General features: G+C 40.9%; 4 protein-coding genes and 1 non-coding gene across 5 annotated transcripts in view; all 5 read left to right on the top strand.

Moving 5' to 3' along the window:
• The first annotated feature begins 746 nt into the window (after window positions 1-746).
• Window positions 747-5,850, top strand: gdf2 (growth differentiation factor 2). Its single transcript, XM_053413696.1, is given in 4 exon segments — window positions 747-812; window positions 814-840; window positions 918-1,239; window positions 2,676-5,850. Coding segments are annotated over 4 exon segments (1,335 nt in total). The 3' UTR covers window positions 3,596-5,850.
• Window positions 5,851-8,196: 2,346 nt separating this feature from the next.
• On the top strand, window positions 8,197-10,932 carry LOC128427297 (retinol-binding protein 3-like). The gene is made up of 4 exons (XM_053414384.1): window positions 8,197-10,067; window positions 10,194-10,258; window positions 10,448-10,735; window positions 10,922-10,932. The coding sequence occupies exons 1-4, from the start codon at window positions 8,197-8,199 to the stop codon at window positions 10,930-10,932; spliced, it is 2,235 nt and encodes a 744-aa protein (XP_053270359.1).
• Window positions 10,933-12,417: 1,485 nt separating this feature from the next.
• Window positions 12,418-15,840, top strand: rbp3 (retinol binding protein 3). Its single transcript, XM_053414087.1, has 4 exons — window positions 12,418-13,670; window positions 13,909-14,099; window positions 14,330-14,472; window positions 15,017-15,840. Exons 1-4 carry the CDS (start codon window positions 12,477-12,479, stop codon window positions 15,340-15,342), a joined length of 1,854 nt encoding a protein of 617 aa, XP_053270062.1. The 5' UTR covers window positions 12,418-12,476; the 3' UTR covers window positions 15,343-15,840.
• A 1,462-nt stretch (window positions 15,841-17,302) lies between these two features.
• antxr1c (ANTXR cell adhesion molecule 1c) overlaps window positions 17,303-26,257 on the top strand; it is a 36,350-nt gene continuing 27,395 nt past the window's right edge. The window contains exon 1 of the mRNA XM_053413857.1: window positions 17,303-17,935. Coding sequence (XP_053269832.1) covers window positions 17,775-17,935 — 161 coding nt within the window. The 5' untranslated portion in view covers window positions 17,303-17,774. The remainder of the gene's footprint in view (window positions 17,936-26,257) is intronic.
• Window positions 21,566-21,638, top strand: trnar-ccu (transfer RNA arginine (anticodon CCU)). The gene has a single exon. It is a non-coding gene; the product is annotated as a tRNA-Arg (tRNA).

Here is a 26,257-nt window from a genome sequence, read left to right as displayed (position 1 = left end):
GTATTGCTTGTGGCAGCTTTTACCACTCCTGAACTCCCTGTGATATCGTAGCATTCCTTAAAAGCAGCAGCTACAATGCTAATGTTGCTGAAAGTAGATCACTGTGTGTGGTCAGTTTGTTGTTGTACAGTTTTGTAAACTGCCTTCTCTCGCCGCCATTTTTCAGTTCAAGCGGTGGTCAGCACAGTGCTTGGCTGCACTCACGACTTAACAGCCCTGTTTGGGTCAGAGTTCAACAAATGTGAAGTTTCAGTGTAAGTCCACTCTACTCAGGATGCAATGTAGACATACTGGTCTGTGTAACTGGTGTCACAGTGATGCCGTTGGGAGAACAATGAAAAGTCCACATTCTGACGACTACCTGGGTCTGTCAAAGTAATTATCTGCCCTATCTGTTCTATTAAAAGTGTGTGGTCTACATGTGGTTGAATGCAAAAAAAACTGTGTGGATGAATAATGGTGGTAAGGAATGCAATGATCAGTTTCTTTTTAGCAATGTTGTTTCCGGTGGCCTCATAGCTTTAACCCTCAAGCTGGGAAAAGGCATTTTATGGAAATGTCTGCTTGTTAGTAACCTCACAGTTTCCATTGCCTCCCTCGTTATCACTTGTAAGTGTTTACAGTGTCTTCATTAGCAGCCAGCCCTCTAATGATAACAAGGTTTAAAAGAAGGCATCAATGACAGTGATAAGCATGGCCAAGCTACTATTTTGGTTGACACAAGTCCCCCTGTTTACACTGGGAGCATGGGAGCGGACATCAGGACGGTGGTCCTTGCATGGGGGATCTCCATTTTCAGACCTTGCCACAGAGAAAGTCTGTTTTCAAGCTGGGAAGAAGGTAAAGTTTGTGACAGCTCAGTGGCTCGGAAAGGATAGAATTTCAATATGCTGAGCACCAGGGCATTTCTGTTGCAGTTGTGTTTGAGTCTGGTGGTCTCTAGTGGCTCCTGTACCTGCAAACCTCTCAATAATGACATCCAAAGCGACAACCCTGAGGAACTGTACTCTCAGCTGTCAGAGGAGGACCTTCTGGAAGAAGAGGCAGCTGACTTGAAGATGGAGAACCTCCTCGGAACCATGAAGGAGGGCTTTTTGAGGAAACTCAACCTGTCGGACGTTCCTCAGGAGCACAGCAAGATCGACCCTCCTCAGTTCATGATGGAGCTGTACAATAAGTACGCCTCGGACAGCTCGGCTATCCCTCAGTCTGATGTCATACGAAGTTGCACTGTCCAGGGTATGTGATCAGCGTTTAACTTGTAAAGAAAAAAGTACAACCCTTTTCTGTCTAATTGATGGGAGAGAGTAATCAATGGTTCCATACCTTTGAGGATTGTGATTGTTTTCCTCATTATATTTTTAGGGTCTAAAGGTCTTCATCTAAATAAAAAGAAAGTGCTTAAATCTATTTTACGGAGAAAATAGTTTCAGTTTCCTCTCCTGTTATTCAGCAGACTTTTAGATGTATCCCAACCTCTAACTACTGCTCTGAATTATCCTAGATCATTTATTTCATTGAATTGTCACTCCTTACAGCCCTTTTACTGCTTGAGAAATTGATTAGTGAATACTTAGGTGATTCACTCCTACCATGTTCAAGTTGATCCAAGTGTAACTTAGTGGTGAATTTGTAGTATAATAATATAAATAGTTTTTTCCGAGTTTTCAGAGGTTACAATTTTAAGTTAGTTTCATTCTGTGAGATTTCTTAGTTGTTGTATTATGAATTTATCAGCAGGCAGGTATAGTTCCAGTGTACTGCTCATAGTTTATCTGATGTTACAAATTGTAGTCAGAAGGTGGCAGTGTTGTGTAACAGGATGGCTACACTTCAACAAGTGCATCTTGGTCTATTCTTCTCTTTACATTTGGGCTTGGCTGGAGATGCAGGCCAGCATTTATGGAGGGAGCCATTGGTCGCCATTTTCTGAATGCGTATTGTGCGCTCCAGAGTTTCCTATGTGGAGTCTTAGGAACTGCATGGAAGTCCAGAGCCCACTGACGTTCTTATATTTTTGTATTGTTCAGTTGTATTTCTCTGTGGTATTTTATGCAATATATTATATAATTATATAATATATTTTTCTATCTCAGTTTTATTTGTTTATTTTTTGTTGTTGTGGTAAAATAACAATAGAGTTGGTTTATAGAGATAAAGGAATCTTATCCACTGGTAAAATATGTCCTTCACAGATTCTGTATTCCACCAGAAAAAAAGAAGCTAGTAAGCTAGGCTAACTCACTTCAATGTTGTTTCTCTGCTTGGCAGTTGTCATTCTGTGTTGTTTTAGTCCTTCAAAATAAAAAGGAGGTATAAGCTAGTGATATCTGAGTAAAGGCATCAGGAACAAATGCATAGTCACTAGCAACGTATTTTGTGTTCAAATAAGAGGTTAAACAGTAAAGAGGTCTTAACCCCCAAACAATTTGAAATCACTATCGTGGGAGAAGATTAACAAAAAAGGAAAAGTTCAACATTTTACCAGTTTTGACCTCATAAAGAAAGGAGGATGTATAGCCAAAACAAACACCAAGGGTACTGTATATACTGATTTATATAACTGATAATAAAAGTTCAGTTCGATTTAAATTAATGTAACCTCATGATAAACAGGTTAAATGTCCACAGCTTTTTGAGATAAACCCTGTAACCCCTTTGTATTTCTCCAACAGATATCACACTCTCTTCGACAAATGGCACAAAGTCGAAATACAGGCTGCAGTTCAATGACACCATACCCAACCACGAAAAGATCACCAATGCTGAACTTCACCTCTTCTTCTACCCGGAGGCCAGGTCAAGGTTGACCTCCCACAGCTTTCAGGCCACTGTCAAAGTCTATGAAGTGGATGAAAAAGATTTTACATCCACGACCCATCTACTGGTTGGTAAAGAGGTAACAGGACCACAGAGTACTTGGACGACGTTTGATGTGACAGCAGCAATTCAGAGCTGGATCAAGTCAGGCAATGGAGCAACTGTTATTGATGTGGTGGTGGATAGGAAGAACTGTGGGGCTTCTGGCATTGGCGAGGCAGGAGCAGGCTGTTTAAATATGAGCATGTCCGTTGGCGATAACACTTCAGCAGCTTTGATCGTTTTCTCAGATGACCTGGGTAGCAGGAGGAGGGAGAATAAGAAGGAGATTAAGGAGATGATCCTCCATGAAGAAGAAACCATTTTACACTCGGGCGCCGACTGGAATAGAGGGGAGCAACTTCCAAACACGATCTTAGAAGTTCAGCGTCCACGGAGAAACAAGAGAAAGGCCGAGAGGGAATACTGCCGACGGACCTCACTCAAGGTCAACTTTAAAGACATTGGCTGGGATAGTTGGATTGTGGCGCCTCCAGGATATGACGCCTTCGAATGTAGAGGGCTGTGCTACCACCCACTAACGGACGAATCAACCCCATCCAAACATGCCCTTATCCAGACATTGATCAACATTAGGGACCCAAAGAGGGCCAACATGGCGTGCTGTGTCCCCATCAAACTGGACCCCATTACGGTCATGTATCAGGAGAATGGACGCCTTACTATAAGATACCTGTATGAAGAGATGAAGGTGGCAGAGTGTGGCTGCAGGTAGTTGGAGAGGGTTGGTTGTTTGCTTTGGTGGTATCACAGGTGATTGTAATAGTTGTATAACTGCGTTCCATTCAAGTAAGTCTGATGTTCACAGATGAGAAGTTGTGTAACAATCACCATGGCCCACATTGGTCAACTTGCGAGAGCTAAGACCAGATCTAAGAATACAAATTAACACCTCTCACAACTTTCCTATTTATCCCAATGCAGCAGCATCAGTGATATTCTTAAAAAAAATGAATACCAATCCAATCATACTGGTCCAAATTGCACACCCAATCTGAAATAGAATTCCCCTAAATGAGCAATTTTTCATCAAGATCTGTGAATTACTGCCTGGGAAATTGATGAAATTGTCGAAAACACAATGTTAAAGAAAGTGGGGAAAGAATCCGGGATCTGTGCCTATGTCCAGATCCCCAATGATATGGAATGGGTTCTTCCTTGGCCCATGTCCCAACCTTCCACCAGATTCAGTCGAAGTTTGTTCTGTCATTTTGCTTAATCCTGCTGACAATCAACAAAAATTCCAATCAACTAACATGACAAAACCTCCTTTGCGGTGGGTACGGCCTAGGTCATACAAATTCATCCATTGAGGATCATAAATGTAGTAAGAACAACAGTTAGGTAAGAAACTACTGTACCGCCTCTCTGCCAATCTGTGAACACAATGGATGCAGAGAGAGGTGTGCTTCTCCCTGACAGGGCTGTACTGATGATTCTCTTCTATGGAGAGTGGTTAAGGTTTGTCGCTAGATTTGTTGCAGTTTTTTTTAAAGACATTTTTTAAACGGATGATATAATAGACTATTTGTGCCAATTGTAATTAAAAAAGCAACAGTCAACTCCCAACGCTCATCTGGCTGACCAATGATGCAATAAGAGGACAACTCCATCCCTCACTTAGTCATATCTGGAAATGTGGAGCTGGAACTTGGATGGTCCAACCAAATAGAATTGAGGTCTCGTGTTGGAATTAAATAAACAGTATTTACAGCGGGATTATATTATTTTACATTGTAGCTATGAAACTATATAATGAAGCGTTTACAGTTTATGCTTTTCCTTTAAATGTATCGTTGGCGAGAAATTGAAAACTAGTGAAATGTCATGAATGCAACGTAACAGGAGAACACCCAACAGGTCAGTTACACTTGCTCTTTTTGTTTCCTGTGTGTATTCCTGTGCTGAAATGGATCATATTCAGAACCTTCAACCTTTGCTCAAATTACTGTATCTCTTTTATAAGTTTCACTTGGTTATACAACCTGGCAGCGAACCAAAGGAAGCAGACATATTTATAGGTTATTGTATATTTAATACTTATTGTATGTATATATAAAGATTGTCCTTGCAATATCTTGTATTTCTATTTGTATTTTTTATATAAGAAATAATTTAGCGAAATGCTCATCTTTTTATTTTATTAATGGGAAGATATTTTTAGGTGCGCTGACATGTATGTAAATCTGTATATTATCATTGAAAGTGTAATTTTTCGTATTAACTGTATATATAATAATTTTACATTTTTTCAGAAGTCTACAAAATACTGCCAGCAAACTTGTACGGAAAGTACAGCCTATACAATGGTCAGCTGACATATGCATGCAGTTTCCTATTGCTTATGTGGGCTATGGTAATCACACAAGCGTAAAATGTCAATCCTGAATTTGATAAGACAATAGTTCAACAAAGAGGTTTCTGCCACATCTACGATTAAAAACCTGCCTCCATCTGAGTGTTAGAGCTGCTGACTCTAAATAACTCAATCCATTTGGCTTACAGGCTTCACTGTACGGTTTGTCTGTTGACATCTGCAATTTGTTGTAGGATTTACAACCATTAAATTAATAAATATAAATCTCGGATGAAATTATTTGTCACTATACAGCTCATCGTGAATTTACTGAATTGTATAATATTTGGGACATGAATTGATGTCCTTTTCCGTCAAATTCTTTACCCTTTAATGTCCTGTAATAACTATACAGGTTGTGTACCCAGAGACATGAAAGTCCATCCAATAAGAACATTGCAGCAAACACGCACAGCAAATAAAGAAGATTTTCTTGGCCCCATTTGACCCGAAACACAATTGCATCTCCATTGCATCTTTTTGCTGCATCTAAGTGTTTATACAGGATCGAGGCTAAATGTTTCTGGCGAAATTACCTGTCTAAACTATCATCACATCAGCCTGGAATTGTCTAATATATCAACTGTGCAAATAAAGACAGATGTGCAAGTTAACACCAGTGCGTTTTTTTGGTTATTGTTATGTTTCTCCATGACAAACCTTTGTATTTATGCTATGTATAAATTATTGAGACCTTGGATTGGTGTGAACATCTTGATCTGTGTGCTATCTCAATTGCACATGGTGAAAATCACAGGGTAACTCACGATACGATACCTGGTCCAGGATTACGATAATACCATGATACAGCGATTCTGCGATAAATAATATATTGCAAGACAATCTTATAACGATACATCACAATCACTGTCTAACTTAAGAAGAACAAAAAATGCCCATAAAGACTATAAGTGAAGGATTTGTGTATTCATGAACTGCAATCAGTTTCAAGGAAATAATCTGATCTTGTCAATTCCCACATCATTGTGGCATCATTCCAATGTAAAACAAATAACCATAAACTAGCAAAAGTCCAAACTATAATAATATATATATATATATCCTTGATTAAATAAGTAAATAATGATATTTGGCAACGGCATATCGATAATCCTAAGTCATGTCAACAATATATGGCCATATTAATATTTTTCCCCACCCTGAATAAACAATAACAAAATAAGTTTAAGAAGAAGAAGACAAACTTTCTGGAAGTATGAAGTCTCACAGTCGTCTCACTCGTTTCTCAAAGTGACTCAGGAACAGGTGAGTCACTCAAACAGGAAGGCCCTCCACTTCCGGGTTTGTGTTGTCACCCTCTATTTGCGCTGGTGCGCCCATCCATAGACATCTGTGCGCCCATCTATGGGTGCGCCCCTAAAACTGGGGATACACAAAAGGCCACAGTGTCACCTAGTGGCTTTAGTATGAACAACATATGTTCCACTCTATAAATGTAAATCCAATATTAAATCATGTTAAAGGTCTGTTTTACATCCTCATCATGGCAAAATATTTGTCTCCAGCTGCTAAATGCTCCATTTAGGTGGTTCCTTACTGTCTCTGTTTGCCATTTAGTGCTATGCAGGTGGGGTACAGGACATTTCTCAGGGTTTAGGTAATCCACACGGACTAATTAGTAGATAGTTACCATAGCTGTACTTTGACTATGTTTACACAATTGTATGGCAACTAATGATATTCTTTTAAGTCTCTTTTAAGTCTTTTTGCAACTGTATTTAACCCAAGTTTGCATTCAGGGGATTCCTAGCTGCTCTTATATTTGACACCTGAGGACAAATGGACACAGGGTTCAGTGTTGCAAATGTCTTGATTCCTGGGAATTGCAGGAAAAAGGATTGTATTTTGCAATATATGAGGCGGTATTAAAAGTTAAGACGCTAAGATAAGCTGAGCACCGTCTAGCATTCAGAAGGTGCATAAGTCTGAGCTGCAAAAATGTGTAGATCAGGGTCCTGCATCACGTTCAAGCTTGATGTGCAGACCTACTTCTTCAATAAACTGAGTTTGAATTGTATGATAGGACAGCACTTTTCTGACCTTTCCCTTCTCACTCTGTTCACCTATATGTCACTTTTGAAAAAACAATACTGTAGCGCAAGGCAGTTGAAAGTAAGCAAGTCATTCAGTCCAGATAAAACCTTTACAATTAACCTTTTGTACCTATATTCATAATATAGGCATGATTTCCCCCTATTCTGATCCTGCATGTGATTTAAGAAGGCTTTGCCACGTGTCAAGCGTCCCAAACTGTAATCATGTCATCTTGGAATGACCCAGACACGACCCACAAAGCTACCAGTGGCACCGAAATACACCACCATAAGCTTTTATAACAGAGAAGGGAGAGAGAGTGAGAGGGAGGGGGGAAAGTGCGAGAGATTTAGTAAATGCTTTGCACCCATCTGCCCACACTCATATTTCAAACCAGTTAAATGCCCACGTTTTTTCATAAACATAAATTTGAGCTAGTATAAAACAATTGGGAATTTAGAAAATTATACAGAATGTAATCCAAACACAAAGGAGACCACACTGTAGTTTGGACAAAGTCAAAGCAAATGCATGATATTGTGTTTGTGTGGGAGAGGAAAGACACTGTATCTCCTCTGCATCAATTTCTATCGTGTCTGTGATTGTCTGCTGGCTGATGCACCACAGATAATACGATTAAAGGTTTATTTGGAACAAAAGCCTCTTATGATGATGTGGTTGTTGTCCAAAAAACAGCCTACCATAATGACAATGTTCCCTCCTCCAAAAACCACCATCCTTCGACACAGACAAATGAGCTAACACACCCACCTGAAAGCAAAGGCAGAGAAGTTCTCTTTCCATGAGTAATGATGAAGACTCAACACACACCACCACTGGTATTGATGCTTCTCCTATGTACCCTCTCTGCCATCTCATCATTCCAGCCCGCACTGGTGTTAGAAATGGCCAAGATTCTGCTGGAAAACTATTGCTTCCCAGAGAACCTGGCTGGGATGCAGGAGGCCATCCAACAAGCAATCAACAGCGGAGAAATCCTGCGGATTTCTGATAGGAAGACCCTTGCAGCTGTACTCACCGTCGGAGTACAAGGGGCACTGAACGACCCACGGCTGACTGTGTCTTACGAACCCAATTTCGTCCCAGTGATCCTGCCCTCTCTCCCCAGAGAACAGCTGATCCGGCTGGTGAGGAACTCTGTCAAGGTGGATATCTTGGAAAACAACATTGGCTATTTGCGGATAGATCGGATCATTGGGGAGGAGACAGTAACGAAGCTTGGTTCCCTGCTGAAGGATAACATCTGGGACAAAGTTGCTCGCACATCCTCTCTGATTTTTGATTTGAGGTATAGCACAGCTGGACAGCTGTCTGGAGTTCCCTTTATAATCTCCTATTTCTCCGACCCTGAGCCCATCTTTCATATAGACACTGTGTATGATAGGCCCTCAAATACCACCAGGGAGCTGTGGACCATGCCATCAATTAAGGGAGAGAGGTATGGAAAGAAGAAAGACGTGATTATTTTGACTAGCAAACGTACCATGGGGGCTGCTGAGGCAGTGGCATACACATTAAAAAACCTAAAGAGGGCTATAATCGTTGGAGAGCGATCGGCTGGTGGGTCAGTGAAAGTCAGAAAGATAAGGATTGGAGGATCTGAGTTCTACATAACAGTTCCTGTGGCAAGATCTGTCAGTCCAATCACAGGCCAGAGCTGGGAGGTCAGTGGCATTCCCCCAACAGTCAACGTCGTGTCAAAGGAAGCTGTCCCAAAAGCAAAGTCCCTTCTGGCTGTGAGGAGTGCCATTCCACAGGTTGTTCAGAGCATCTCCAACAAAATCAGGAGGTGGTATGCTTTCACTGACCGAGTCCCACCTCTTCTTCAACAACTGCAAACTATGGACTTGTTCTCTGTCATATCCGAGGAAGATCTGGCAATCAGGCTCAACCAAGACCTCCAGACTGTGTCAGACGATCCACGACTGATCATCAAATACATGCAAGACAATGCTGCCATTGAAGAGGAGGACCCTGAGCTTTACAAAGTCCCTGATGATTCAAAATTATTGAGAACAATGATTGAAACAACGTTTAAAATTGAAATTCTCCAGGGCAACACTGGTTATCTCCGCTTTGACAAGTTTGTTGAGTTTTCTCCACTGATTAAATTAGAGGAGGTATTCGCTAAAACGGTGTGGGAGCCCTTAAAAGACACCAGTAACCTGATTATTGACCTTCGCTATAATACTGGTGGATACTCTGCCTCTCTAGCTCTTATTCTGTCATATCTGTATGACACTTCTCATAAGCATCACTTTTTCACAATATATGACCGCATTCAGAACACAACAACAGCACATGACTCCTACCCACAAATTACAGGCCCGAGCTATGGATCCAAACGTGGGGTTTATGTGTTGACCAGCTACTACACAGCAAGTGTTGGTGAAGAGTTTGCTTACCTAATACAATCCCTACATCGTGGCACAGTCATTGGGGAAATTACATCTGGTAACCTTATGCACTCAAGGATGTTTCAAATCGAAGGGACAGGTCTTGCCATCACTGTCCCCGTCATTAACTTTATTGACAACAATGGCGAATGCTGGCTGGGAGGTGGTTTGGTCCCTGATGCCATCGTGCTGGCTGAGGAAGCTGTAGATCACTTTCATGAGATCGCAGATTTTCACAAGGGCCTCAGGTCCTTAATGGAGGTAATTGGGGAACTGCTAGAAAAACACTATGCCATTCATGAGGTCGCCCTACAGGTCAGTAAGGTGCTGCTGAGCAAATGGGCTGAGGGACATTACTGGTCAGTGGTGGATTTTGAATCTTTGGCATCTCAATTGACGTCAGACCTCCAAGAGGCTTCAGGTGATCACCGTCTCCATGTCTTCCATTGTGATGTTGAGCCTGAGACTATTCATGACCCCGGAAGGATCCCCACAGCGGAGGAAGTGGGATACATAATTGATGCTTTGTTTAAAACTGAGCTTCTGCCAGGTAACGTTGGCTATCTAAGATTTGACATGATGGCAGATATAGAGGTGTTAAAAGCCATTGGCACACAGCTAATAAACTTAGTGTGGAGTAATATAATAAACACAGATGCTCTAATAATTGACATGCGATACAACACTGGTGGTTTTTCAGCTACGATTCCCCTTCTGTGCACCTATTTCTTTGACGTAGAACCTCTGCGGCATCTTTACACCATCTTCGATCGCACCACGACCACAATGACAGAGGTCATGACATTGCCTCATGTCAGGGGTCAAAGGTATGGATCCTCCAAGGATGTCTACATCCTCACCAGTCATATGACTGGGTCCGCAGCTGAAGTGTTCACCCGCACAATGAAGGACCTAAACAGGGCCACAATTATTGGAGAGCCAACCATTGGAGGGTCTCTATCGAGTGGAACCTATCAGATAGGGGACAGCACCCTGTACGCTTCCACCCCGAACCAGGCTGTTTTGAGTGCCACCACTGGGAAGATGTGGAGTGTTTCAGGGGTTGAGCCACATGTTTTTGCCCAGGCAAGAAACGCTCTTCATGTAGCACAGAAACTAATAGAAGCAAAGCCATTGAAGACAGAAAACAGTCAATAGATTGTTTCATTCTAATTCCTTAACATATAATTACTCAATTTGTCTTTGTGTTTAGCCACCACTTAAACCCAAAACAGGCGACTTGTTAAGAGCTGCATGTGTGACTGGCCTTCTTGTTTTCCACATAAAAATCAAACATGTAATCCACTGACCATAGTCACAGTACACAAAACAGTCTTGTTCTGTATAATCTATCCCTGAGCTGCTTTTCCTGAAATCTAACTGGAGATTGAGGTCTCCTTGTTATACCAGAAGAGTTAAATATTTGTGCTTTTTAGAGGTTTACGGTCACAGGCTGAGCACTGTTTCAGATGCCTTTTCACAGGGATATCATCATGGGAAAAATTTCTTATAAGATTTGTTTAACCATTTGTAGATGTAATATAAAATGTTGGTTCTTCACAAGCTGTATCTGCATTTATGTTATTTCCCCAAACTCCAGACCTGGCAGCTGTATGTATCCAAATGTATTGCATAAGTGTTTATCTCATTGGAGGAAGGAAGTTACCAAACCTTAATCTATTTATCTACCGTTGTATTTTTCCCACCATCAATTTCTTCATAAAGTAAATTCTATTGCACTTTGTTAATTATATGACGGCTGTATGAACCCATATCTATATATTTTATTCATTAAGGTTGCCTTTGTCTCTTCTATTTTTTTATTTTCTGTGTCCTTTCGTTGCATATTAAATGCTTTATATTAGAAGGTGAATGTTCAGTTCTGTATTCAGGAAAAATGATTTCAACATTATATAAATTAATGTCAAAATGCTTTACGTAGTGACTCTTTATTGTAGTTACATTATTTGTCATTCAACTGTCATTATTTTCTCTTTCTCTTTGCAATTTGTGTTTCAGTCTATTTAAATCCATATCTGTGCTTTTCTCTTCTTTAACCAAAAAACCAGCAGAGGGAGCAAGCATCAAACAATCCAAAACTGAATCTTTTTCTTATTCATGCCACTTTTAGAAGTAAACAACCAACAACTGCAATGAACTGTAAACCACTTAAGAAAAAAAAAGAATCAAGTTGAATTTAAATATACTTTTAGTGAAGGTTCCCTGTGTTGAAGAGCAAATTGAGCAGCTCTTGTTGAGTTGTATGGCAGTAGCTTGGTTAGATATTTTAAATTTTCTGGTGCTTTCATTCACAAGAATTACACACTACACACACATTATACTGATATAATATTAATGCGTAAATGTACTGACACCAAGGGGCTCAATAAGCAAACAGTGATTTACTGTAAAAGGATGAATACTTTCACCATCCTTAACTCCTTTCTTTATAATTGTAATTTATAGAGATGGCCTAATTTGACAAACAAAGCTTTAAAGAGGTGTATGTAATGTAAATGTAAGTCTCTTAACTTTTGCAACACTCTTTTGTTACTAAATCTTCCTGGCTAAGTTGTTATTGCCTTGCAGAAGCACTCAGGATAATACGATTAGAGGTTTATTATGGGCTAAATCCTCTTATGAGTGTGTTAACAGAAACCTTGCAGCCCAAATAGTGCCATTTGACAAAGCACCTCTTCGAGGAAGGAGGTCTGGGTCTTCGGCAGCCATTCCCATTTACCGAATTCAACTAAACTAAACTGACAACAATGGCTAGGGCCATCGTTTTGGTAGCATCTCTTTTAATTATAGGAAATGTTTTATTTACCCATGCCACATTTTCCCCCACCCTCATTGTTGATATGGCAAAGATCATCATGGACAATTACTGCTCGCCAGAGAAGCTGGTAGGGATGAAGGAGGCAATCGACGCAGCCAAAGGCAACACAGAGGTTCTCAACATCCCAGATGCCGAAACCTTGGCAAACGTCCTCAGCTCTGGAGTCCAAACCACAGTCAGTGACCCACGTCTGAAGGTCTCCTACGAGCAGAACTATGTCCCTGCCGTTCCCCTGAAGATGCCTCCCTTGCCTCCCGATCAGCTCATTGCCGTCCTCCAGACATCCATCAAGCTCGACATCCTGGAGGGCAACACGGGCTACTTGAGGATTGACCACATCCTTGGGGAGGAGGTCGCTGACAAAATTGGCCCTTTGCTCCTAGATCTGGTCTGGAATAAAATCCTGCCAACTTCAAGTCTCATCTTCGACTTACGCTACACTGGCAGCGGAGACGTCTCTGGAATCCCCTACATTGTGTCTTACTTCACCAAAGCCGAGCCGGTGATCCACATTGACAGTGTATATGACCGTCCGTCAAACACCACCACAAAGCTGTTCACTATGTCCACACTGTTGGGAGACAGATACGGTGTCACCAAACCCCTCATTGTCCTCACCAGCAAAAACACCAAGGGCGTAGCCGAGGATGTAGCCTACTGCCTCAAGAGCCTGAAGAGGGCCACCATTGTGGGCGAGAAGACCTCAGGGGGCTCCTTAAAAGTCGACAAATTCAAAGTGGGTGACACTGACTTCTACGTTACCGTGCCATCTGCAAAGTCCATCAATCCCATCACTGGCTCCACTTGGGAGGTTGTAGGTGTGACCCCTGATGTCGAGGTAAATGCTGAAGACGCCCTCGCTACCGCAATCAAAATCGTCAACCTCCGAGGTCGGGTTCCAGCCATCATTGAGGGATCAGCATCCCTGATTGCGGCCAACTATGCCTTCGAGGCTATTGGGGATAGTGTTGCAGAAAAGTTAAAGGGGCTCCTGGCAAACGGAGAGTACGGCATGGTTGTTTCCAAGGACGGTCTGGAGACCAAGCTGTCTGCTGACCTCAAGACCCTGTCTGGGGACAAGAGCCTGAAAACCACTAGCAATACCCCACCTCTTCCACCCATGGTAGGACCCTTGTTAATGAGATACAAGATATTTTTGGTCCAGAAATGGATAATTATTGTCCATTAAACAAATACAAGTTTTAAATTTTAATTGCTGCGTTAGGATAGATATATTTTCCCTTATTGAGCTTGCAAGAAAGTGCAGAAATACCATCTCAATTTACTTTGAATAAAGTATATATTAGACAACAATATGCTTCAGATCTTAGCTCTATTTTCTGCTTGTCTTTTTTTGCCAGGATTATTCACCAGAGATGTTTATTGAGCTGATCAAAGTCTCCTTCCACACCGACATATTTGAGAACAACATCGGCTACCTGCGTTTTGACATGTTTGGAGACTTTGAGGAGGTCAAAGCTATCGCCCAAATTATCGTTGAGCATGTGTGGAACAAAGTTGTCAACACTAATGCCATGATCATCGACCTGAGGTTTGTTGTTCTGCTCACAGAGATTCTGATTAGAATTGTACATGTTTATTTTGGAATACAAATCATCCTCTAAACCTGTTAAGGCTAATCAGCCCATGAAAAAATTTAGGTTTTACTTATAAGTTACTTAACTTTATTAGTGCCTACATAAATGAAAGGTTTACAGAGGTTAATTTTAATGTTATTAGGAATCTAGGCTCCCTATGACTGTTCTGTAACTGTACTTGCAGGAACAACCTTGGTGGCCCAACAACAGCCATTTCTGGTTTCTGCTCTTACTTCTTTGATGCCGACAAGCAGATTGTGCTGGACAAGCTGTACGACAGAGCTTCCGGCAATACCACAGAGCTCCTCTCCTTGTCTGAGCTCACTGGTAATTCTTTTTTAAGTCATTGTATTGTACATGATGATTCCTGTTAGCAACAGGCTATTTAAATTATTAAATGGTTTAAGAACCAGTTAAATCAATAAGGAAATTACTTAGACCGATAACAAAGCTAAAAAGGGTTATATTATTATTTGGGCCTTAAACTCAACAGGTGTTCAGAAGCACAGCTCTAAGAAAAAGTTTGCCTTTTACCTGCTGGCTGTGTATAATAGCAAATGTTTGCTAAGCAGTTGGCGTAAGTGTTGATAGAATATTTCAGCTGCACTCAAATGACCAAAAATGACAGACCATAGAAGCATCTGCATTTTGTATTTGTGTTTTGGAATCATCCCACCGTTGTACAGTCATGCTGTACCCTATTCTTCAGTTAATTAACTTCCATATTCATAGCTACACTGTCAATTATAATGCCCTGCCATTTCTTCTCTTCTATTCAATTAAAACCTTCTCACAACCCACAAATCATTTCTCTACTTCATCAACCTCACATTGTAACCTCGCCCTGCCTCCTCCTCATCCACTACCTTAGGCGAAAGGTACGGCTCAAAGAAGAGCCTGATCATCCTGACCAGTGCAGCGACTGCCAACGCCGCTGAGGAGTTTGTCTACATCATGAAGAGGCTTGGCCGTGCTATGATTGTTGGAGAGACCACCGCCGGTGGCTCCCACCCACCAAAGACCTTCCCTGTTGGTGAGACTGGCATCTTCCTCAGCATCCCCACTATCCACTCTGACACTACCGCTGGGCCAGCATGGGAGGGAGTTGGCATCGCACCTCACATACCCGTCTCAGCTGACGCTGCCCTTGAGGTCGCCAAGGGCATCTTCAACAAGCACTTTGCAGGCCAGAAGTAAACCAGGCCCTTGAAATGGGGTTTAAACAGTCACTTTTGCTTTGGCAGCCAAATGGTTAAAAGATTTAGACTCTAGATTTGTCTAAGAAGTAAAGAATGTAGACTAAGTACAATGAATGTGTCATTTTCCCATAAGCCTTGTTAGCTTAGTTTGAAAAGTAGCACAAAGGTTGAACAGTTTTTATTTCTTTTAAATTTTAATCTGGCCCCTGAGGTTTTCAGGATGGATGGTGGTGAAAAGTTTCAATATGAAAACAACTTTCCAAAATGTAATTTTTTTTAATTCTTGCAAAAGAGAAGAAGTTTAGTAAACACTTAAAATTGTTTTAAAACAAGTTTGCCAGATATTAGGAAATTCAGAACTCTTAAGAAGCCCACTTGATACTCTGGTGATAAAAAACATCATGTGATGTCCTCACTGCATATGCTGTAAATGCTGTACATCTATAATGCAGTAAAGATCATGCCATGTGGAATGTGATTGTATCAGATCCAGTGTTGAGACACAATAAAAAAATTATATTAAAATACACAAAAGTGTGTGTTTGTCATGTTTTACAGACTATGAATGTACAATAAATCTCACTTACAGTGACGTGACGGCAGCTCCTACCATGAGCCAACAGCTGAAATGTGAGAATGAAACATTTGTCTTCATGATGCTGCTAAATGATAACATCAGTTCACTCCGGATGGAGTAAAAACAAATACATCTCCAGCTGTACCACAGTAAACAAGGTCACGGCACCAACAGAAAACCCACACAGGATTTTTATCGAGATTGAAAGTGAAGTGCAGCACATGCACAATCTGCTTCAAGGGTTGTGACACAGTTTCTCAATCCTTGTCTTTGGTGGCTCCATGTGGATCAGACCAAAAGATCTGCTCTGAATAATTGTATTTACATAAGTAATAAAGTAAATATTTTGATGCAGGCCTTGTATATGAGGTGATACCTGATATGCTGTCAACCTCTGACAACATCAAGAGTATTTACAAGTTTAAAAGAAGGTTGTTCGGAAGAACGAGCAGTGCACTCATCCAATCAGAGGCAATCCCTGTTAACAGCGGGTACGGCCCATTTACGTTAGAAGCTGATGTTGTTGTGTTTTATTGATATGTTGCTGGGTTTTTATTTTATTTAGATTTTGTTATTGTGTTTTGTTTATTTGCTTTTTTCGTTTACAATTGGGTTTTTGATTTGTTTTGTTTTTTTGATTTGTTGTTGTGTGTTCTGATTGGCAGTGGTTTTTGAATTGTTGACGTTTTATGTTTTGGTGTTGTGTATTCAAAATTAATATTGCGTTTTCTGACTTTGCCTTATTGTTTTCTAATTTGCTGTTGTGTTTTTGATTTGCTGCTGCTGTGTTTTTCGATCGTGATCTGCTGTTGTGTCATTTGATTCGTTATTGTGTTTTCTGAATCGTCGTTGTTCTGATTCGCTGTGGTTTTCTGATTCGATGTTGTGTTTAATTGCTTTGTTGTGTATTTTGTTTCGCTGTTGTACCCTTTAATTGATGTTGTTATGTTATGTGTTTTCTGACTTGTCTTGTGTTTTCTTATACGTATTGTATGTTCTGTTATTGTGTTCTCTTATTTGCCATTGTTTCTTTTATATTGTTTGATCTGTTGTGTTACCTCACTTGTGTCTTCCTTTCTGATCACCCATTTTTATTCTATTCATTTATGTGTTGTTGTATTTCACATTTATGGTTGTGGTTTGCACTGTAGGGCCTCTGTGCCTGCTGCTGTAAGACACACGTCTAAAACTGCAGATAAACACATAGCCTCCCAGTGTTTAAAGTGAAAAGGCAGCTGTATCGAAGCCCAGCAGTGTTAAACAGGGACAGGGATGTATTCCTCCCAAACTTCTCCAGTGTGCCACGTGAGGGCGGCGCATGGAGGGGATGTTGACCCATTTTCTCCTCTTTCTCTCTCTCTCTCTTTTCTCCCCTTCCTCCTCAGGATGAAACATGAAACCTGGTCCACTTGAGCCAAGTCTGTCCCCGCGGGCTCCCAGCTCCTCCAGCTCCGCTCTCGCACACTTTCGCTTGGCTTTTTCTCACACTCAAAAACAGCGTTGACACTTTGTCAGGGACACACACAGAGTCCGCATCGTTTTCTCCTTTGTTTTCTCTCTCTCTCTCTGTCTTCTGATGTGTTTGTGCGAGCTGTGGATGTGAAACTCTGAATCTGTTTCTCATGGCTCCTTTCTTCGGCGGCTGTGATGCGGGGTCACCGGTGATGGCTGCAAACTGAGCGCAGAAACACAAAGAGACGCAGCGCCTGCATCTTTTGTCCCTGTCACATCTTCTCTCTGTCTCTGGGATGTAAGAACTCACTAGAAAAAAAACGTCTTTTTTAAATTTTTCTTTCTTTTGTTTTACACAAAGGAACTAACTTTTTTTGTTCACCCGCACCCAAGGAGAAACTATGGCGAGACTCGTGTCGAATATGCGTCTTGTTGTGTTTTTGTTGGGATTATTTTTGCTGGGTTCTCCATCGGGAGGTGAGCCGGAGCCGCAGGAGGTGGAGGAGGAGGAGGAGGAGAGCTCCTGTCAGGGAGCATTTGACCTCTATTTTGTCCTGGATAAGTAAGTGGACACCATTTAATGTTCATGATAATGTAGAACTCGGACACCACCGGGTTTACAGAGGCTTCCCCTGTGAAAGAAGCTGGTTAAACACCCGAACAATTAAGCTAGCAACTCCAATTTCTTCGCAAATTAAAGTTAACACTCTTGATTCGGGTCTTTATATGAGTTCGGGGGGACAAAATGCCTGGTTCATCCAACACATATGAGTTTTTTTTCCTTTAGCTTCTGACGTGAATGTTTAAATAAAGTTAGAGTTGATTAGCATCTGTGCAGATGTGGTGACGTCATCAAGGAAGCTGACTCGCAGAGCACACTTTGCTGAATAAGCAAAAAACGAGGAGCCACTGGTTGGATGCAAGTAGCTGATAGAACAATCTTAATAATGATCGCAAATTGATTTTCATTCATAACAATACAACACAGGTTCACTTTGTATCAATATATTATTGTGCAATCGATCTACCTCGCTTTGCTTTGCTGTTAATCAAGTCTTTGTCGTTGTCTGCACATGAAGAGTTGGATTGTAGGGCTGGTAAAAAAAAGCAATATCAATAATCATTGCAACATAAGTCTCATCAATCAAAAGCTCCATTATTTATAGATATAATGCTTATGAATTATGCAAGCACCATGAGGAGGTGGAAAATATCATTGATCGACCTCAGATTCATTAAAATGTTCTGCTTTGACAAGATAACATGTGAGAGTATCAAATAGAATACTAAAATATAAAATAAAACATAAAACTGACAATCTACAGACAATCTGAGACCTAAATATAATTTGTAGACTTTACATGTATTCAAGTAAAGTGCAGTGGCACAAGGTGAGTATAGGAGGATGAATACTGTATATGTGCATCATGTATATATATCAGTTCAAAACCGATCCATCTTTTTTTCAAAAATCGAAACCCCATCGTTCTCTTTTCTCATCCTCTACAAAAGAAAGACATTCAGTTTTTCCACAGAAATGGGACTTCTTCACTGGAGGGACTTTTTTTCTTTCCTGCTCTTTACTTAGTGACCGCTCACCGTTCGCTCGCTCCTTTCCACTTCCTGTACGCCCACATTGGAAAAATGTTGTGGTTATGTGACATCTTAGTGCTGCACTTCAGCAGCTGGGCTCAGGCTGCCAGGGGGGAAGATAAAATGTAAGAGAAACTTCTGCAGGGCCTGTTATTTTCCCAGTGAATTTACAGTAAAGCTTATAGGCTCTGAGGTACAGTAACATTCTGTTGCTCCACAGAACTTGTCCTCTGTGCTATATGGTGAGTCAAAATGCACCAAAACTCATACCCTGAATCAATGTGTGCCTATCATCGCTGTAACCAAACAAAGCACCATCACTGTAAAACACAGGGGCAGCTTTGAAGGAGGACCTGCTTTTTTTCTTTTGTTAATCACACTTCTTGTTTTTCAAATTTAAGTATTTTGTTTGTATCAGCTCCTCGCACTCCTCCTCCTGCACTTTTGGAACAATGCTAGGAGTGGGAGGTGGAACAAGAAAGGACAGGAAGCAACAGCATTTATGGAAAATGTGGTCTTAATTTGGCGGGGATACAAATGTTGCGCACAGCACCTTTTAAAGTTTGGTGGCCTGAGGAGATGTTTCATGCAGATGAGAAGAATGAGTGACTTCTATAACAGCTTTAAAGTTATTGTTTGTCGGGCCAAAGGGTTTACATCGTTTACACTGGTGGGCCCTCAATTAGGATTCCAAATGACATGTTAAAGAGCCGAGTGCAACTATGACATCAAGCCATCATGTTGATTTTGCTAAAAGTGCTATGAAAACACCAATAGGATATCATAATGCAATTAAGATGTTTACACGTCTACATGTTATGATGTATCGGATGTAAACATAGTCCCTGTAAGATTGTTGCTGTACCCACTTAACTTAAACAGAACCTGTGAAATGTTTCCTAGAAAAGGACTCAAACATGGTGGGACTGCCGCCCAGATGTGAAAGGCTGCTTTTGGCTTGTGCTCATCTGGTAAACACTGACACATGCTGCAAATAAGGAAACTGTCTATTTTTTTCAGTGTAAGAAGCTATTGTTAACTCTCCTGCGTGCTCTGGTGCCCACTCTGAGGGTGGCTTACAAGGTTCCGATATTAGTTGTGGACTTCAATTAGAAGGACGCTCAATAGAGACCTACTCCAGCCGACCCTCTACCCCACACCTCAGGCCTGAGCCGCTTTTATGAGACACATTCTGAACTCTATTGATCCATATGAAAGGCGTAAAGATCAGTGTGAGGAGGTTGTAGCAGGCGGAGAAGCAGAGGACGCACGATACTAAAATGTTGAAAGGCTTTTACCAGCCTTTCGTGTCCATAAAGAACTACTTTTGGGGATTTTTGAACCTTGACCCACGGGACTACTTCTCGTTTGCCATAGAGGATTTTGGAGCCAATCTCTCATCAGTCTGTAGAGCTAACTGTAAGGCCATACTAACACATCCTTCAGATTGTACTAAGGCAGCGCTTAGAGCTAAATGCTAACAACAGCAGGCCAGACAATGCTAATATATTTAACTTTAATATATATTTAAATATATTTAACTTGTCTTGATTGCCCCCTTGTGCCTGGCTACTCTGTAGCCAGGCACAAGGGGGCAATCAAGACTATTCTGCTTCACTTTTGGGGGGCTGTAATGTCATCCATCTTTATTAGCAGCCATTATGCTCCAGTGCCCACTATTGGAATCAGATGCCATTGCCGATAACATATGCTTTGAGTTGATCAGTTTTATGATGCTGTTATTATTCTTTCTTGAATTTTTTTTTTATTCTATTTTTCATTAAACCTGTATTTATTTTGATTTATAGAATTTTTTTGCCTTGCCTCAGAATGAGCTTAGCATGTGCTTTGGGCACTGTGAAGATGGTCTTGAAGTTTACAGTTAGGAGGAGAGTTCACTGCTGAGTTGGCTCATAAACTTGACTCCAGAGACATTTAATGCAAACTCAGGCAGATGATGTCACGTCATGACTCAAGCATGTTGGACAGTCCTCTCTGAGACGTACAGGCGGCTGCAGTCTGAAGCATATAGAAGGTCAAGACTGCAGGTTGCCAGGTTAAATCTGGGACCGCTGTTACTGAGCTTGGGATTTGGGGATTTTGCAAGACATTATCCTTAACTGCAAAGTGGTGCGAGTAAATTAAATTGTATGTTATATATATATATAATGGAAAGCAGGGTTTTTCCATTACAAGCTAGCCGTTGTAGGCAGTGATATGTCAACAATGATGTGACAGAAGTAAACTGTTGAAACCAGCTAAGGCGAACAGGAGATTGATAAAACTTCTGGTTGTGTAAAACAGGGTCAAAGTGAAAAAACACAATATATCAAATGCAACCTTGCAAGTTTGTAGATTTTAGTAAAAAGCATGAAAACAAAAGTTTCAATATAATGTGTTAATTAAATAAAATGCATCAACATATGGACCAAAGCCACACCTTGCCACCAGCTGTTCACAACATGACAACTTATTCTTGTGTTGTGCTTTAGAGTATATGGCTTTAATTAGATGCACAGAGAAATTAACTAGACTCAACAGCCATAAGTTGCACCCCAGAAGAGATGTTTTGTTGGCAAATGTGACTTTAGCATCATATGCCCCAGTGGCCTAATGGATAAGGCACTGGCCTCCTAAGCCAGGGATTGTGGGTTCGAGTCCCATCTGGGGTGTTTACAAGCAGAGTGGCGCAGCGGAAGCGTGCTGGGCCCATAACCCAGAGGTCGATAGATCGAAACTATCCTCTGCTATTTTGTCTGGAATGGGATCAATAGAAGTACGTCTTACATACTCCATGTGATTAAATGTAGTGGTCAATATACACAAACTCTAACAGCCACTTTTCCGCTTGGACTACACACATATAGTGTATAGTGAAATCATAACCCTAAAATAGTTTCCCCTATTTTGTTATTTGTGTGCATACCAGGATGTTTTCATATGCTAATTCACAGCAGGCGGGCAACATTTTGCTTTAAAAATGTGGAACAAGGCACAAGAGGAATGGTTTTGGTTGTGTTTATATGGTAGATAAAGGGCAAAAATGTTAAATTGTGGAGGAACTGATGTTTTTGCTTTTGAAATCAATTACTTATACAGATATGAAGTCAGAATAGAGGTCAATATATATATTTTTTTGCCATTCTTTCCTACATTACCCTACTTGTAGTTAACGCAGTTTCTAAATGGTGAAATACACTGTTCTCACACAAAAGTATTGTGCTGCTATTAATAACAATAATCTTTACGTCTAATCGCTATGATTTCTGTCTTGTCTTTACTTTCCAGATCATGTTTTTATTGTTGTGGTATAGTCACAAGCTAGGACTCTGGTTGGGCACTCGGCCACGATGCCTGAAATCCAGACAAGTCAGCGGAAAAACCTAAACTGCAGCTGCAGTCCATAAATACTAAGATACGTCTGGCTGTGGGATGACAGAGTGTTTTGTAAATTGACTTTTCACAGGGTGATGCTTTGGTGTATTCAGCAGGAAGTAGCGTCTTGTTGAATTATATCAGTCCTTCAGGGAAGTCATTCTAGCTGTAATCCAAGCCTTCTAGTAATATTTGATATATGACTGCCTCAATCAACAGAAAAAAGTGCATTATCAATGACATATTGAGATGATCAGAGAAAGTTATAGAAAAATCTGTGTCCTTTGACACACATCTCAAATGCCTCTGCACCATTTAGTAATTCAGTATATTTACGACGAACAATTCCTCTCGGTTTTAGAATGGACGTTCAGCATTAGCTCAGAAATCATTCAATAAAGACTTTGGCTGTAAAAGTAGTTTAGTGGTTTTAAACAAACAAATCCTTGTGCCCAGTCAGTTAAATTGGAGCACCATCATTGGATACTGGCCGTGCTGGTTGGGATAGGCCCAGCTGTAATGGTAGACAACGTCTTGCCTCCTGAGCAGAGTTTAGATACCCCCCCCCCCCCCCCCCCCTTCCTTCGACACTTTGAACCGTGAGAACGAAGCTGGGAGCAGCTAAATCCTTAGGCCAACTGAGCTTTTTCCCACATGCCGTCATCCCAGTGCCCTCGGGGACGGAAGTGTCTGTTGGGTGTCTTGAGAGTGGATGAAGAAACTAAACAGTTACTTCTTGATAATAATCTAAAAAGGCTTAGGATAATATATGTTTTAGCTGTAAATTCCTTTGCGAGAGTTACAGAATTGCAAGTATAATCAACGTTAAAATGGCTGCTTTAGGGCCCTAAGTTTGAGACGTCAAATTAAGGATCCTTAACGATATTAAAGACTGAGCCAATGTTGTGGGCTGTAAAACAGAAACAACAGCTGAAAGAAGCTGAAACAAATGGTCATCCACTGTTTATTTAAAATATTGAAAAGTGCAGCTTTATAGTTGCAGATGGTTTTACCATAATTACTTTTAACAAAGCACTGATGCCAAGGGAACTGGTGTCTAAAGGGGCACACCCTTATGTTTATATGTCTTGGAAATCACTTCCTTGCATCACAGTTATCAACTTTCCTAACCTAGCTGGTCTGATTTAATACACAACAGTGTTTTCTACTATTTAAAGCCGTCAGTGGTTCATTATTCTAATAAATTGATACTTTTAATTAAGCAGCATGACCGTATGGATGGCAATGTCTGTCAGTCAGTCAGCTGGTCACAAAGCTTCACATATTAGCAATGTAGCACGCTAAACATGCATGTTGACATTAGCAGTAAATCCTGACAGAGCTGCTTCAGTGTGTCTGTAAACTTTGTGTCTTGTTCTATGTAGTGAAAATCTTTGTACAGTGCAATCAGACATTTAAAATAAATCGTCTCTTATGTTACATTCATATAATCGAGAAAATCATGAAATCCCTCTTGGAGTTCATCGATACTGAACATCAATATGTGATGTACAAGTTTCCTCTACTTGATTTAAACATACACTGTGTGGAAACATGTCTAACCAAGTGGACAACTGGAAAGTTAGACAAACTTCAGAATTAATGTAAAGTCCACATTACTCAAGGTTTAATACCTCAAACATGGAAACACACTGATATGATCCTGGTAGGAAAGTACTGTACTTCATTGGTGTATGTTTCCATGCAGTATGATACTTTAATACTTTAGCCGTTTTTTCCAGAAGTGTAATTTTCTCCCCCTCTCTTTCATGCACTCTCCAGCTGACTCTTTTATTCTGCAGTCTGACCCTGTCAGCAAAAAAACACATGATCACAAAAGACTGGGGATGTTTTTATTCTTTAGGTCTTTGTCCCATGTGAGGGAACCAAGTAAATTCCTCTCTCCTCTTTACACAGTCTGTTTAAAAGGCAGTTATGATCCAAAATACATCTCTTCATGCCCACAGCTTTTTGGAAACAGTAGATCTGAGCTGAGCATCAGCAGAGGAAATTACAACACATTATAAACAGGACGACATATCTCTTAACTAATTTTCAGGTGCTGGTAGAGACAGTATGTTGTTCTGCAGCTCATTTCAGAGAGGACTCATAACCTCTACTCAGTCAATTTCAAGTTCTTTTGGTATTTATTGTGGGAAATTTTTTGTGCCTTTTATTTGTGAGTCAACACTAACTTGGTAACAGGACACGTGTGTGGGGGGGGGGGGGGGGGGGGGGGGGGATTAGGGATGACACATAGCAAAGATCCCCAGCATGACTTTACCTGGGGACGTTAAACCCCCAAAGTCACAAAGACACCACAGCTTTTAAGTTATGAAATACAGTGTTCATCTGTGAGCTTAGTGCTTCTGATCATGGACAACAAACTGAAGCCCACAGTCCGTTGACATGGAGACATTTGAGCTGAAAAATACATTCCATGATGCTTGAAGTATTGATATAGCATCTCCCCAACTCAGAGTTTCACAATTAAGAATATTGTTCCCAGGGAGGAACTTTGTTGGAAATAAATTCATATTAGAGATCTCTCATTATGAGAAGTGCCAAAAATGTTTTGGATCATGATGACATTTTAAGATGGCGGGCTGCCACTAGATTATTATAGGAAAACAATAGGAAACACTGCAGAGCATCCTCAGAGCAAACTTCTAGTTTCTTGTCTTTGGTTTGGTCCTTTTCCTTTTGCTTAGATTTTAAATGGCTTATAATGTTTTTGTTTTTTTTAAATTGGCAAATTCAAAGTATAGCAAACAGCTGTTATCCCTGGCACATTAACAGTTATGCTGATCAATGCCGTGGACCCAGTTAAAGACAGCTAAATAACCGCAGATTGATTTCAGCAGTAGTGCACTTCTTGTTTTGGACGTCAGCTGGTGTTGGTGCGTCAGGGAGGATGTTTTGACCTGACTGCCAGTTGTGTTGGCTGAAGCAAGCTGAAGCGGGTCAAAGAGACATTTGGACAGTTTTTCGTCCAATCATCGCCGTGTTTCCTCTGGCGGACAGAACAGAAAGTAAAGCCAACAGATTTTTCACATTATCTCACTCCTACTCAGCTGCATTTACGATCATCTCAACGATAAGGCACTTTGTCTTTCACTTGCTCCTTCCCTCCTTCGCTTCTCTTTTGTTTCTCCTCGAGCCCAAGTGGCAGAGAGCCAGACACATGCTTTACATCTTGCTCTGAGAGTCTGTCAATTGAGAAAACACTGTCGCCCGGCTTTGACAAGTTGCAGTGACATAAATTCAAACTGCTGTCGGGTGCAATCACATCGCCTGCGTCCCATAACAACCTTCACCTCTCACAACCTTTACTCTTTGTGTCCAGAGCGCAGACATCACAGCTCAGCTCAGTGTAATAAAATTAGATCAAACAATTGAGGAGGGAAAAAAGGGCAAACGCATAAAATAGTTTCATCAAGAATAATGAATAAAATGACCCACTTCCTCTCCCAGTTGTGTTTGAACAGGTGAGTGAAACTGCAAGCTAGGTCTCAGTCTCACGACTGGACCCACCTCAGACAACCCTTAGTTTTCCAAGGCAAACAAAAGCTGTGGTGGTTCAGAAACAAAGATAAGCAGCTGAAAACCAAAGGTGGGAGTCCTCAGATTCACCCTGATGTTAAATAAATAGTCGAAAATGATCCCCACACCTCCACATGACTGTTCGCTGCAGTTAAGTTTTACCAGACGTAATGTTTCCCCCCCCCTCCACTGTTGCTGTATTGGAACAATCTACACAAGAAACTGGCTCGTGCGATTCCATCAGGTCAGAGGCTGTTTCTCTGTGTCTGCCTGTGCAATCCTCGTGTGACCATTTCTGTTGATGCTGCACATTCAAAGCTAAACTCCCCTCCAGCCCTTCACCTCAAGCTTTTTTATTTTCATTTTGGGAGTT

Source organism: Pleuronectes platessa, chromosome 21 (genome assembly GCF_947347685.1).
Source record: "Pleuronectes platessa chromosome 21, fPlePla1.1, whole genome shotgun sequence".
Lineage (NCBI taxonomy): Eukaryota > Metazoa > Chordata > Actinopteri > Pleuronectiformes > Pleuronectidae > Pleuronectes > Pleuronectes platessa.
This window is presented reverse-complemented; position numbering and strand designations above follow the sequence as displayed.

Excerpts from the sequence above, each read along its gene's own strand:
- LOC128427297 (XM_053414384.1), top strand. The coding sequence starts at position 8,197 with ATGGCCAAGATTCTGCTGGAAAACTATTGCTTCCCAGAGAACCTGGCT. Across the intron at positions 10,068-10,193 it reads TGGGCTGAGGGACATTACTG|GATCCCCACAGCGGAGGAAG; the intron begins GTCAGTGGTGGA and ends TGACCCCGGAAG. Across the intron at positions 10,259-10,447 it reads TAAAACTGAGCTTCTGCCAG|AACCTCTGCGGCATCTTTAC; the intron begins GTAACGTTGGCT and ends TCTTTGACGTAG.
- rbp3 (XM_053414087.1), top strand. The coding sequence starts at position 12,477 with ATGGCTAGGGCCATCGTTTTGGTAGCATCTCTTTTAATTATAGGAAAT. Across the intron at positions 13,671-13,908 it reads CCCCACCTCTTCCACCCATG|GATTATTCACCAGAGATGTT; the intron begins GTAGGACCCTTG and ends TTTTTTTGCCAG. Across the intron at positions 14,473-15,016 it reads CTCCTTGTCTGAGCTCACTG|GCGAAAGGTACGGCTCAAAG; the intron begins GTAATTCTTTTT and ends CCACTACCTTAG.